Source organism: Callospermophilus lateralis, chromosome 16 (assembly GCF_048772815.1).
Source record: "Callospermophilus lateralis isolate mCalLat2 chromosome 16, mCalLat2.hap1, whole genome shotgun sequence".
NCBI lineage: Eukaryota > Metazoa > Chordata > Mammalia > Rodentia > Sciuridae > Callospermophilus > Callospermophilus lateralis.
The window spans coordinates 87,126,708-87,140,840 of NC_135320.1; the positions used below are offsets into that span (position 1 = coordinate 87,126,708).

Genomic DNA, 14,133 nt, shown 5'->3' on the forward strand with positions numbered 1-14,133 from the left:
CCAGCACCAGCACGGGAACTCAGGAAAATCCCCAGGGGGTTAACAAACACAAGTTTCACAGAATATAATGAAAATTCATCAAGATCCTAAGTTTGCTGTGTGGAATTCTGTCTTTGCAAAACATTTGACCCTGTCTGGCCCACCACTTCTATTTTTAAGAAATGCAGAATGCCTCTCTCCTGCAAGTTGCCTTTCTGAACTCTTTTCCCAGGGTCTGCATTTGGCTTAACGTGGGAGAATCTACAGTGCCTACACGAAACCAGGTCCACTTGGCATCTCTGACCTGGAGCCACAGTCCAGGTGCTTGGACCAGAGGAGTCTCTTCATTGTGCAGAACTACGAGCTTTCGTCTCCTGAGGGTGGTCTCCGTGTCTCCCGTCTCTACTCTCCTGGCTCATGCGTGCCCTCTACGTGACTGAATGATTCATGGACCTTAGCCCATGGGGTGCACTCAGTCTTTGGGACCGTATTAACCCTCCTGGTTATTTTCAAAAGTTCCCTGTAAGTCACTTACCAATGACAGTTTAAGTGGAGTCTTCAGTCTGGCTTTTGTTCTCCAGCCTGACCTTACTTTGGCCCCTGTCATTTATCAGTGTTGACCTTCCTAGCCCTTTATTTTCCTAAGGCAAGAAGTCATTTCAACTGAAAGTTATCCAGCACCCTTCCGAGAGCTCCCCTGAGGTTTTTATCCAGCACTCCTCCATTTGGACGTCTTTCTCCTTCAGGGAGAGGAGAAACAGCCGGCCATGTTAATGGTCTTATTTTTTTTTTTTTTTGCAACTGTATCCAGTGCTGACTCAGCATTTCTTTGGAAGTGTTTCAGCGGGAGCTTCGCTGGCATGCATCTATCTCAAGTGCCCCCTCCTGCAGCTAGAATCTCGCTCAGTTTTTCCCTACCCCAGAGATTGAAGCAGTCACAAAAATAAATTTTGGATCAGGCTATGCATAGAGAGTTCGAGGAAGTAGGTGGAGTAACTTCCCTACGGTTATTTTTCTTTGTAACAAACTTGTATTTACTAAGAGCATCACCTCTGCTCCTTCTTACATTGTCACTCCACCTACTGCTGTCACAAAATATAATGGGGTTGTGCCACACATTCCTTTGCCCCTTGTTTGGAGAACATGAAGAAAGAACAAGAGTGCGGGTATCACATTTTGTTTAAACAAGTGGCACATTGGAATCTAGTAAGGGTTCTATTTACACAAATATGTTGCACTTCTGCACAGAGGTTAACCTGAGTTCTGAAATGCTTGTGTGCACTTAATTTAATCAAAATGATAAAGCTATGAGCTAGTAACATGTTGGACAGTTCAACTGGAGCAACCTGTCCGCGAGCCATGAGGGTGAAGAAGGGGGGCTCTCTCCTACTCCAAGCGTTTTTTCTTTATTTTCCCCTATTTTTCCTAGAAAGCATCTTAAAAGAGACTCCACGTGGCTAGACAAATTCAAGCAAAGATTGTTGTCTTTTACACTCTGTGTTCCCAGATCTCTAAACAGAAGCACCACTAGGGTTCAGTTCTACCCAGCTCCATCCCCACACCTCTCCTGCTACTCCATCCTGGCATGGCAGAGGGAGCATGTGCCCCAGCAAAAGCACTCAGTTCACCTTAACACTTCTGGAGGGCTACCCCAGGCCTGCTCCCTCACAGCCACTACTTGAAATAGTTGAGTCCTGCCACCAAGAAAAACTTCTCTAGGAAAAGTTCGGAATCCAGCACCGCGATGTGAGCGGCTCGGCCGATCAGGGTGTTGGCAGTGTTGGGCAGGGCGTGGAACACGTTGTGCCGGATTAAAGTGCAGTCCTTGGCTTCAATCAGAGGGCCCAGAAGGTTGTTGATCATTTCCGCATAAACTGGCCCTGGAAGGAGGAAAGAAACAGATGAAGCCGGTAGACGAGTTGGCAGTGGAATCTGCAGGCACTGACTGTGTGCGCCTGGGTCAGGATCTTATTGCTGCTCTAAAAGTTTGTGAAATAAATATGAAATAAGAGCAAAGGATGAGAAGAGAGCTCCAGGCAGTGCTCTGTGGGCCCTTGAACCAAAATCAGTAGAAGTGGGAGGGGTTTTCAGTGGATGGCTGTCCTCTCTGCAGGGACAGGGAAGGAGGACACCAAGGAGGACCCTCAGAGACTCAAACTCCATTCTTGGAGACCCAGCGAAGGGAGACGAATCCCAACAGAGGCTGGAAGCAGGTCACACCTCATACAAGCCATCTGGCATTGCGCCGTCTATCCTGATGCTGAGGGCCTGGGAGAAGAGGGCGATGCAGGGGCTCTGGATGGTTGGTGGTTGGGGCTTGTCTTATCTTGATAATTGGAAGTCATGATCATCTGTGTTTGTGTCTAAAAAGTCACTCAGTGGCAGCTTTGCCTCAGTCGGTAGGACCCACAGAGCTATCCAGTGATGATGACCATTGAGCACATTTGCACACCTGTCCACAACGCACACCGAGCCCTGTTCTTCTGACTGTGACGCTGTTCATGACCACTTTTATATGATGCAGTGCACCCTTTGGGGTAATCCCGAGTGCTAAGATGCCTTAATTTTGACACACAGGAGAGGCAATGCCCAGAGGCTTAGACATGGCCTCCAGGTGTCCACTCCACATGACATGGTCTAGTGTGGCAGCCCAGGGTGTGCACTGAGAGGGACCACTCTTACACTGAGTCTAACAGCCACCAGCCCCACTCCAGAAGCTCCCCTGACCCCGCCCTCCAACTCTCCCCCATGTGAGAGTTCAGACTATTTTCGGCAAGGGACACCATTTGGAGCTCTGCTTCCTCAGTCGGGGAAGGGCAGTGGACCCTTCACACTACAGAACATTGCTTATTTCCTCCTCCCATCACCTTCTTTGGATTTTTTGGAGGAATTTCAAAATAGGAGACGTTGAAATGTCAATTAAAAATAACTAGGGATTTGGTTGTGAAATCTCTGTCCTCATCTTATCTTGACCTGAAAAATAAAGGGTATAATCCTTTGCAAGACGCCATTACTGTTTTAGAACAGTAGGCATTACGGTCGTTAATGAAAGGCTGTCAAGGTACCATGTCATACACTTTAGTGGGTAAAGTGTTCCTTTCAGAGAGAAAGTGGAAGTCAATCAGAACTTATCATGAAGGAATGTTCAAGAAAACCACACTTCACTGGCCAGTTAAATAATTCTGTGCCCTTTAAAATGGTGTCTATGAATACCAGGGAGAATCCATGCAGGTTTTGATAGATGAAAATGAAAGTGCATTATCATTACATCAATATCGTAATTTGATCAAACTGTACAAGTAGTGAAGGCCTGAGGTCGATTTAAAAAACAGAAAAAAAGTCACTCAAAATGTAGTGGTCATCAACCAGATAATTTTCTGCTCAGATAGTGACACCTGAGGAATTCCTTGGGGACTTTGGAAACCTACACAGCAGGCCATTCATGACTCTTCTCCAGGGAAGCACTGGACTGACTTCTGGGAGAGGTGGGAGTCATCTACAGGGCAGTTAGGCCCATGAGCCAAGAGTGACACAAAGACACTGCCAAAGCTGGGAAGCACTTTATTCCAGAACTTTTGAAAAACAGAAATAGTTGTACTTCAAAAAAAGCAACGACATCAACAACCGAACATGAATTAAATTCTATATAAAAGCGTGTGCTATTTTTTAATTTGCCAATTAAGCTTCATTTATTTGATGCTTACTTAAAAGCATGACAGCAAATGTGAACTTAGGTAGCGTGTTTAAGATGTCTATTAGCATCCTTTGAGAATACGGGATTCTGTCAACCTCGAGGAACTACTTCCAAGTGGAGCGGAGAGACATCAAGGTTTGTCTTAGCCGTGGTACCTTTGTGCCAGCTACAGAACTCCCTGCTCTCACCCTCCAGAGACCTTGGCATTCTCATCTGTAAATCTGGAGCGAGGATACCCTCAGCAAAGGCCACTGTGAAGACTGCATGAGCTGAACCATGGACAGGGGTGTGCGGCATATAGTGACCAAGGGTGCAGCTTGCTACTCAAGCCAGGGTGGACATTCCCAGTGCACCTAAGGCCTCCCAGGCACACCACGTCATGACCACTCAGCTTAACTCTGTAGCAAGAAGGCAGCCATGCGCAGCTCATAAATGAATGGTGTGGCTGTTCCAACAAACTGTATTTACAAACTGGGAACCGGCTCAGGTTTGACACAGTGTGAGGACTTGGGGAGCCCTGACCCCAGAGCTGCTTCTCTATGGTAGGGAGATATGAACGTAGGCAGGAGATCTTAGCAAGTGCCCTCATGAGAACAATAGTCCAGAGATTTCTGCCATGCCCGTGTTTGATCAAATCTGCACTGGGAATAGGACACAGGCAGTGAGTACAAAGGTGTCCCGTGGGCAATTAGAAAAAATAAGAAAGGAAAAAAGTATGTGTGAGAAAAGTACCAATACCTGAAAGTTTAGGTTGAAAAATTATTATCAAATACCTTTAATACTTCATCGCAGAGGTAGGAGAGTGAGATAGATAGTAAAGTACACTGAATGTACAACTTTGAAGACAACTTGGCAAACATCTTAAAGAGATGTAGCTCGTTAATGTCTTTCCCTCAATGACACCAGGACTGGGAGTCCACCTGAATGACATATTTAGACCTGTAACAAACATACACACAAAGGCTTTTGCCACACTGCACTTTCTAATAATTTTTTTAATTCTTCTGGAACCTATATGTCCAACCTATATGTCCAAAGATGAGGAAATTGTTAATTATAATATATTCATAAATAAAGCCAATTATGAAAATGAGCTTATATGTGTGGTATTGTTAATGCAGACAAATGAAGAGGACATCACGTTAAACTGAGTCATGATGCAAAATTCTGACTTTTAATACGACATACATACAAAAGGAGACTTTCAGAAATGCGTGAAATGTGAGTAGTGGTACAGGTACCATTAGATATGATCCTGGTTTGTTGAAATAGATTCCATTTCTCTAAATGTTCTATAAGTGAACATTTTTCAGAACGACAGCATCATTTGGTGATGTGCCTCAAGTTACATTTAGGTGCATATATCACACATGAAAAAATACAATGTTATTTTGCACGTGAAATTGCATTTCAAATATTTGTCATCAAAATTCCTGTTGGTTTTCCTAGGTCCCAGTAGAAATGTTCACTGATTGATTTATTTTTAGTGCCAAATCTTGGGCTTTTGGCAGACAATTTTTTTAAATGTCACACAATAAGACACTTACTTGAAAATAAAAACAATCCAAATGTCTGACATAGAATAAACCATATCGAAGGAAACCAGGAGCGCCAGCCCATGCCCTCTCCTGGTTGCCTGCAAGGCCTTTCCTTTAACATCCAGCCCAAGGGCCACCTCCATGGGTCCTCCCTGATTCTGCCCTGCTATATACTATATATATATGGTACTCTGTACCAGTATTCTGTTCCAGGATCAGCCAGAGCCCTGCTGTCCCTGATAAGAATAGTCAACTTAATGAATTTATTTTTGCTTTTTAAATCAGAAAACCCTTAAAGGAATTCAAGGGTGCTTACCTGTGTGTCTGTCTTTGAGGGCGGTTTTGCACATCTCAATCCTGGCTGAATGAAATGGCACATAGCGGTCTTGGGGGGAAGCAACCAGCACAACGTTTTTAAAATACTGCAGCCCTGTAACGAGGAGCTGGGTGAGTGCCTGACTCAGGTGGCTTCCACTTACCCTCCATTTGCTCATATTGTACAGACTTCTCCAGAGGGGACCGATGAGGAGATACAAGGCCCTGGTGTCATTGCATGAGAGCCTCTGTTCTGAGGCTAAACCGTGCACAGCCCAGGGCAGGGGCCTGGTAGGACCCTACAAGAAGTTGAGAATGCACTGGGGCTTTTACCCTTGGAGGGAAGGTGTCTTAGCCACAGAAACTAAGGACACATATATCAAGCAACAGTAAGAAAAAAGAAGCATGTATGTGACAGAAAGAAAAAGAAAGAAAAAGAAAGAAAAAAGAAAGAAAGAAAGAGAAAGAAAGAAAGAAAGAAAGAAAGAAAGAAAGAAAGAAAGAAAGAGGGAGGGAGGGAGGGAGGGAGGGAGAGAGAGAGAAAGAGAGAGAGAGAGAAAGAAAGAAAGAAAGAAAGAAAGAAAGAAAGAAAGAAAGAAAGAAAGAGGGAGGGAGAGAGAGAAAGAGAGAGAAAGAAAGAAAGAAAGAAAGAAAGAAAGAAAGAAAGAAAGAAAGAAAGAAAGAAAGAAAGAGAGGGAGGGAGGGAGGGAGGGAGGGAGGGAGGGAGGGAGAGAGAGAGAGAGAGAGAGAGAGAGAGAGAGAGAGAGAGAGAGAGAGAGAGGGAGGGAGGGAGGGAGGGAGGGAGGGAGAGAGAGAGAGAGAAAGAAAGAAAGAAAGAAAGAAAGAAAGAAAGAAAGAAAGAAAGAAAGAAAGAAAGAAAGAAAGAGGGAGGAGGGAGAGAGAGAGAGAGAGAGAGAGAGAGAGAAAGAAAGAGCAAGCCTCTGAGGGCAGGAGTACTAAGGATTTTGCGAGGACGTCTGAGTTTTCTGCTTCTCCTCCTCTCCATCCACAGCAGCCCTGTGATTTCAGCTCATTATGTCACTTGCTTTAGGTAAATAGTCCTACAACTAAGCCCTCTCCTCCAGCCTGCTCTTGCTGACGTGTCCTCACGTGGAGACCTAGAGGTCACCACAACACATCCTGCAGTTCCCAGAGCCTATCCCCGTGTCCAGGGAGTGTGTGCACAGCCCAGGTTCTGGTCAGCACAGGGCCCTTCTCAACCCAGCTTCTGCTGTGCAGGAGGACATTGATGGCTCTCAGTATCCCTCCACAAGTGGGTCCCTGAATCCTAGATCACACCTCAGGAGCACACACTGGGCATGGCCACCATCAATGGCTGGAAGACTTGGAAGCAGGGAGGATTTGGCTGACCCCTCACCCACTCCAGGACAGCTCTGTGGGGTCACCTCAGCTCTCCATGGTTGGGACAAGCTGAAACCTCGTGGTGACCACGCACAGTCCCACTTCTCCTCTGGCCAGTCCTGTCTCCCCAACAGGGGATAAAATCATTCAGCTTGAAACACTGAGGAAAGAAGGAGGACAGAAACTTGCCCTGGCTACACATCAGCCTGGGCCTTCTGGATGCACATTCTTGGAGGTGCAGCAGTCCCCACAGGGGTACACAGAGGGTGGAGGACAGGGTACCTGGAGCTGACCCTGGGCAAGGTCAGCTGGTAGGACCACATAGGGCAGGCTGATCCATCAGTGGCTCTACTCCTTACACAGCCACTCAGCCACCATCAACCCTGTCCTCTGTGGTCATTCCCATGTGCTGGCAGAGTTTCAATGCCTTTCTGCTTCCTGTGACACAGTGGGTGGAGGTGTAAGGTCAGGCCTGTGTGACAGTCCTCTCTAGGACTTAGTCACCACGCACACACGGTGTCCTGTCTGTTCTTTTTGTAGGTTGATCTGTACCTGAGTGTGGCTGGCACACAGACCCTGGACCTGTGCACTTACAATACTCAAGGGCTGATGGGAAACAGAAGCTGGCACTTCTGTGTGTTGCAGTGATTCTGCACACTCTGTGGCTCTCCTCTCTCACGTGCCACATGGGGAGGGGCAAGGGAAGCTGAGCTCCTGGTAACTATGGCTTCCAAGGTAGAAGAGGCTTAGCTCCCTGGATCTCCTCACCATACCCAACTTTGGCAAGCCCCAGTGCATTCTCAACTTTCTGTAGGGTCCTACCAGGCCTCCGCCTGTGGCTGTTCATGGTTTAGCCTCAGAATAGAGGCTCTCATGCAATGACACAGCATCAAAGCTAATGTGTATCTCAGGAGGAGGATCCACAGCTGCTGAGGGAAACACCCACCTGTTTTTTGGCTTAGTTGGTACAGGAAGCATTTGCGTAAATCAGCATTATCCCTGAAGGTCAGCTGCAGAAGTGACCCAGATTTCTTTAATTTCTGCATGAGCCACAAGCCTAGAAGACAAAAACAAAAGAAAACAAATGGAAACCAAAAAAGCAAAAAAAATCCAGTTAACTTAAGAGAAGAAAGCAATAGGAATTTTAGCCAAGAGTTGGGAAGTTACAGAGGTAAATTTGTCTTCTTATAAACTGGCAGCCATAAAATCATCCTGCAAACAATATGGCAGTGGGCTTCTAGAGTCACGGAACTGTCAAAGAACTCTTTCAACCTCCTTCTGAAGAGAAAGCCAAAGAAACAGTCCCAACATGCAAAGTACATAGAATAGAATAATAGAATGTTCCTTACAAGCCGTTTAGATTCTTGGAAAACTATAAGAAACATTCCATTTCAGAGCCCATCCATTCGGCTCTGCTTAGGCACACACTAACACTGATGAGGGTCAGTGCGGACAGCAAACACACAAACTGACAACAACCCAAGGAAATGAGTAATTCACAATGTGCATCCGTATCTCAACAGCCACTAGGTGACGTGCCTGGGGACGAAGTAGTACAGACTGCAGGAGACCACTCTAGACTCCCTAGTGTGGGGCGGTTATTGGAAGCTGGTTTCCCAGATTTGCAAAGAAAAGCCAGAGTGGCAGAGGAAAGGACTTTGTGGTACGTATCAAAGTGTCGAATAGCTCATGCTCATAGGTAGGGTCATCAAAGCAGCTTCAAAGCAAAAGTTCCAAGAGGAAAACATTGGAGTATATGGACAGCACTGCCCCAGTATGGCAGTGGGCAGCATATTGGCAGGGAGGGAGCCTATTAGAGGTGTCCCTAATGCCACTTAATGGGTTTAGATAATCAGCAACTATGAAGTGTTTATCAGGAATATGGTTTAATACATTATTTATCATTATATAAGATTCAGTGACTTCCATACACCAAACCATGCTGTTTCCTCAGTTAAAACCCCCATTATTTCTGATATTTGGATGCTAATCACAATAAGTGGTGGAGGGAGGGAACTAATGGATGAATAGAGGTACTTTGGATTAGACAAAGGGGATAAAGAAGGGAAGGGAAATGGGAATAAGAACAATTGTAGAATGAATCAGACATCACTATCCTACATGCATATATGATTACAGGACCAGTGGAATTCTACATCAGGTACAACCAGAAAAATAAGAAGTTGTATTCCATATATGTATAATAATATATCAAAATATATTCTAATATCATGCATAATTAATAAGAATAATTTTTTAAAAAAACCATTAGCACTATCCTGCCGTGTCATGCAAAGCCCTTCATCCAGGGCTCTAGCTGGGCACTCCATCTAGCATCTCTTGAGGCCCACCCCAGAGAAGGCTGTATTTCTGTCACAAATAATTTCTAGAAGTTTGCTGATTCTGCCATGCTTCTATGTTGTAATGGACACCGTATCTGTCGCCCAGAACACTCTCCCAGCCACTTCCTGCCCTGGAAGCTCTGCTCCTTCTCCAACCTCTTTTTTCTACCTCCTCCTTAATTCTCTACGAGTCTCTGATACACACATGCACACAGCCCCTCACACACTATAGATGCAGCCAGCCCTCTGTGCTTGTGAGCTCTACATCTCCAGATTCAACCAACTGCAGGCTCAAAATTATTTGGAACAAAAGTGTGTCTGTAATGAACATGTGAATTTTTATTGTCTTTGTTTCCTAAACAATATAGTATAACAACTGCTTGCAGAACATCCACAGTGTATTAGGCATTAAAAGTAGTCCTGAGATCATTAAAGCATGTAGGAGGATATGCACAGGTGTTGCAAATATGCTGTCATTTTAGATAAGGAACTTGAGCATCCCTTGGCTTTTGGTTTCTGTTGGGGTCATGGAATCAATTGCTACAGATACTGAGGGATGCCTATACATGCATACATATATTTATATACATGTTTACACATGCATGTTTCATGTACATGCCTATATATATATACACACATACACATATACATAAACAATAGACACATACACATAAACATACATACATGCAACCATGATCTCCATTTTACAGTAAATAATCTAAATTGCATAGGACCAAATGTCTTAGCCAGAGCCCTCCGCAAAATATCTGACTCAGAACTTGACCAGACGCTTCTCCTGGCAGTGACGTGTTCTTCACATCATGACGTCATGCCTCATCTACCTATTCCAAAAGGACCTTGGGGACATGACCATTTTGTCCACAGAAATCTGAAGGCAGACATGATTTTGGAAACCATCTGGTCTAACCTCACAGACCTGACAATGAAGGCCATGTTTCTAAGCCCAGGTCTCTTTCTTCCCTCCCATGCCTGGAAGAGGCCCCAAAGCTGCAAGAAGTTCTGCCTCCACTTTGATGTCCCATATTAATGTTGAGGAAAGCCTTACCTGTACTAACCAGGGTGCTGTTGTTGTACAAGGTCCCCAGGTGAGGCCCAGACAGTGACAGGAACGTGTGGAGTTTGTTGAGGTAATACCGGAACCGGGGCCGGGTGAGGACAGATCGGATGATGATGTTGCCAAGAGAATGGCCAATGAAGCTGTCGAGAGATGAAGCGTGCACGTGAGTACGTCAGCAAGGGCCAGCTGCTGGGGGGAACAGTGCCAGGAGCTCTGAGGCCTTAGTGTCCTGCCCCTCACTGGACACAGGGAAAGTGGCAAAATAACAGGGCTGCCGTTCCTCCTCAACAGGGCTCCAGACTCGTGCCACGTTCAGAGAGATGATCAGGATCCTCGGGAAGGGGAGCTCTGTGCCAGGCTGGTCACGGGACAATGTGGCCCAGCTCTGGGTTATTTCCGCAGCCTCCCTTGATGGCTGGCCCCCACAGCCCTGCTCAGTTCACTGAGGCCAGGGAGCCTTCTTTCTGAAACATGCAGCTGAGCATGAACTCTCCTGGCCATTTACAAGATGAAATCCTAACCCTGAGCCTGGCCTGTGTGACCCGTCCTAGCTGGCCGCGGACTGCCTCTCCAGGTCTGCCCCCTTCCTCCTCTCCTATGCCTGCTCCCCGTGCCTGTTGTGCTTGACACCCTCTTGCATGCTGTGCTCAAGTCCAGCACTTCCACGGACCTTAGACTCAACACATTCTTACTTGTCACGTAGATAAATGCTTATTGAAGCTCTGGTATGTGAGAGTGCACCATGCCACCTCGCCTCACAAGAAGAACAAAACCAGCAAATATGAGCATGTTAGTTGAGGAGATGGCATTGGCTAGTTGTGTCCTTCCATTCTCACCCGTCCTCAGAATACTCATGGTGGGATGAAGAAATGATAGTTGCTCTCTGAAGGCTAAACAGGGAGACACTGAGGGCTTAGCCCTCTATCTAGAAATCCCCATGCTCAAGTTATGGGGTGAGGATAAAATTAGCACCCATAAAGCCCTGGCATTGGGCAGGCAATGCCTTTCGCTTTTCCACAGGTCTTCTCAGCGATAGTCCAATTAGCAGAAGAGAAGGCCTGCAAAGGTCACACACCTGCTATGCGTGAGAGTCAGGATTCAAACTCGTATGTGTTTAGAACAGGAAATCACACCCAGGGACTTCTGTGTTAAGTCCGATACTCTTTACACTAAGTGAACCCATGTGTACTCCCCAACACGACTATGGCAGATGAGTGTGTCAACCATCCCTGTTGCTCCTTTCTAAAGAAAATCAACGCCTTCAAAAACCAGGTTAAGTTATCCCAGTGGTTTTCAGAAGGCATCATTCCAAACATGGAAGCTGCACACTGTGTGAAATAAAAAAATTTTTAAAAAGTCCCTACCCTTTCCCTTAGCATTAGCTACCTGTGGCTTCCTTTTACCTAATTCGGGATATGGAGAGGTTGTACAACTGAATGTGCTGAATGATTTCATCCAGTAATCGATCCGTCATGGTATCAAAATCTGCAAACGTGTCTGTCTGGAAGAGAGAGGAAAACAGGTGTTGGGAGAAGTCCTGGCTGAGGACTCTGCGCCTAAGCATCTTCTTCTATCAAACATTGAGATGCAATCTGGGAACATGCCCAAGCTGATGTTGAGATTGGACTTTGGATAAAGGGCCCACAGATTGGTGCTCTGATGAAGAAACTTGGGATCTTCACTTAGGAGCCTGGAAGGGGAGGTGGAATAGCTGAAGACGTCCACTGTCAGGGCACGTGCATGGTGTCTCACACATGCCCACTGGCTCACAGAGGAGGAGACAGGCTGGGAGAGGAAGGCCACTCACGCACCTGGAGTGATCCAGGATTCTCCTGAGGACAGGCTTGACTCCAAAGCCCCCACCCTTCCCCCCACATGGCTTTAGGTAAAGCTCCAAGGCCCTGTCCAGAGGAAGACAGCAGCTTTGGGAAGGATCATAAAGCCATCCATGTCCTAGGAAACATGGTCCAGTGACACAGGAGGATCAAAGGAAGAGGGGAAATGACACCCAGGCCTTTGATCATTTGAAAGGCAGGTACTTGAAGGGGAAGAAGATGTGTTCACTTGGTTTTTCTAACTTCAATGAATAATTTTTGCAAATACGGGTGGAAGCCACAGGGAAGATTGAGGGTTAATGTCTATAAACAAGCAGACAGACTAAAGTCCCTCAGACGTGGAGCTGACCGATGTCTTGGGCTCCCTGGAGCTGTATCGAGCTCCAGGCCTGAAAACATGGACAAGAGGTCTCATGAACATACACCAGGGTGTCAGAGGAGAGAGCGTATCCAGAGAAAGAGATGACGGACAGAAGGCCTTTGTGTTCCCCGTCACCTGCCCGTGAGTGAGCCTGGAGGCACCAGAGGAGGGGAGCACACTGGTGAGATGCCATGGGATGAGAAGATCCAGGTTTGCAGCTCCTCTCCCCAGGGAATCTGGGCCTTGGACTGAACCTAAGTCTTCTAATCTCTCTCTCTCTCTCTCTCTCTCTCTCTCTCTCTCTCTCTTTTTAATATTGATGCATTAGAATCATACAGAATACTGGGATTCATTATGATGTATTCCCACATGCTTATAATGTGGTCAATCTCTTTACCCAAACCTGATCTCTTAAAGGGTGAGAATGTGGCCTATTTTTTAGCATCACTTTAAAGATTGATTAAAATATAAGTAGTAGGGCTCAGATAAGGTTCTTATTATTACCCCCAGGCTTTTAGGTACTGTTTCTTCACTTGTACATTTCTGCTTTAGCATATTATTTATTTAAAAATAAGTTGGTTGTAATTATGAGATTGAAATGGACTATGATGAGAAGTGCTCTGGAAATTTCATCAGGTTTAAAAACAGAACCAACCAAGGTGTTTAAAAAGAAGTATACTGCAAACAGGCCAGCTTATATGATTTTTGTCATATATTAAACAGTGCATCTTGGAAATAATTAGTGCAAGGTGATCAGCTCCTCCAGATGAGGGAGAGAAAGATCCTGAGGGCCCCCAGGCTCCTGGGGAATCCAGGTGGAGCCCAGCTATCCTAGGACTTAATCATAGAACAGTGGACACACACTGAAGGGCAGACTTCCCTCACTCACCATATGCATCTTCCTGACAAGAGCATCTCATTCACCTCTGAGGCCCTGGGTAACCTCTGTTAGGACCAGATCATACTTGGGCACATGTTAAAGCCATGTGTGCACATGCATGATCTTCTGGAAGTCATGCAAGTGCACACATCATGAATGGCATCTTCCTCTCCAGCTCAGAGTGACGATGGAGCCTGCCTAACTCGCAGAGTCTCTGCTACCCTTCTGAAAGCAGAGGGTGGTACTGACAAGCAACGAAACTGCTGTGAAGATGGAAGGAGGCAACAGGGACAGAACACCCTGTACATGATAAGTGCTCAAGTAATGGTTCTCTTTACCCTTCCTTATGCTATACTTCTTTACCCTGCATGTAGTGTGGCCTTGAATATGGGACGTACAAGGAAAGGCAACAGATTGAGCACTAACAGTTGGGGAGTGAGACATGACCTCCCAGGGTTTGCCAGCTGGTGGTCCTCTGCATAATTACCATCCCCAGTGGTTATGGGACCCTTCAGGCATAAACAGTTCTATTCCTCCAAAGGATACTCAAGTTCCATGGTGGGTGGCAATCAACAACAACACTTCCAGACAGCACCAGCTCTGGTCATAGATTGAGTAAGTTCTCAATGATAAACACATCTCATTAGGGCCCAGGCTCCATCTACCTTAAAATGGCAAAGACCTCATAGGTCACTTGTACGGCAGAGCTGCCTGGACACAGCTTCTTTAGTTATTCAGATGCAAATTAA

General features: G+C 45.9%; 1 protein-coding gene across 1 annotated transcript in view; it reads right to left on the reverse strand.

The window, feature by feature from the left end:
• Nucleotides 1-1,653: 1,653 nt before the first annotated feature.
• Fam135b (family with sequence similarity 135 member B) overlaps nucleotides 1,654-14,133 on the reverse strand; it is a 190,191-nt gene continuing 177,711 nt past the window's right edge. Inside the window, exons 15-19 of the mRNA XM_077105577.1 lie at nucleotides 11,712-11,809; nucleotides 10,297-10,448; nucleotides 7,835-7,945; nucleotides 5,528-5,641; nucleotides 1,654-1,859 (exon numbers count right to left, since the gene is read on the reverse strand). Coding sequence (XP_076961692.1) covers nucleotides 1,654-1,859; nucleotides 5,528-5,641; nucleotides 7,835-7,945; nucleotides 10,297-10,448; nucleotides 11,712-11,809 — 681 coding nt within the window. The remainder of the gene's footprint in view (nucleotides 1,860-5,527; nucleotides 5,642-7,834; nucleotides 7,946-10,296; nucleotides 10,449-11,711; nucleotides 11,810-14,133) is intronic.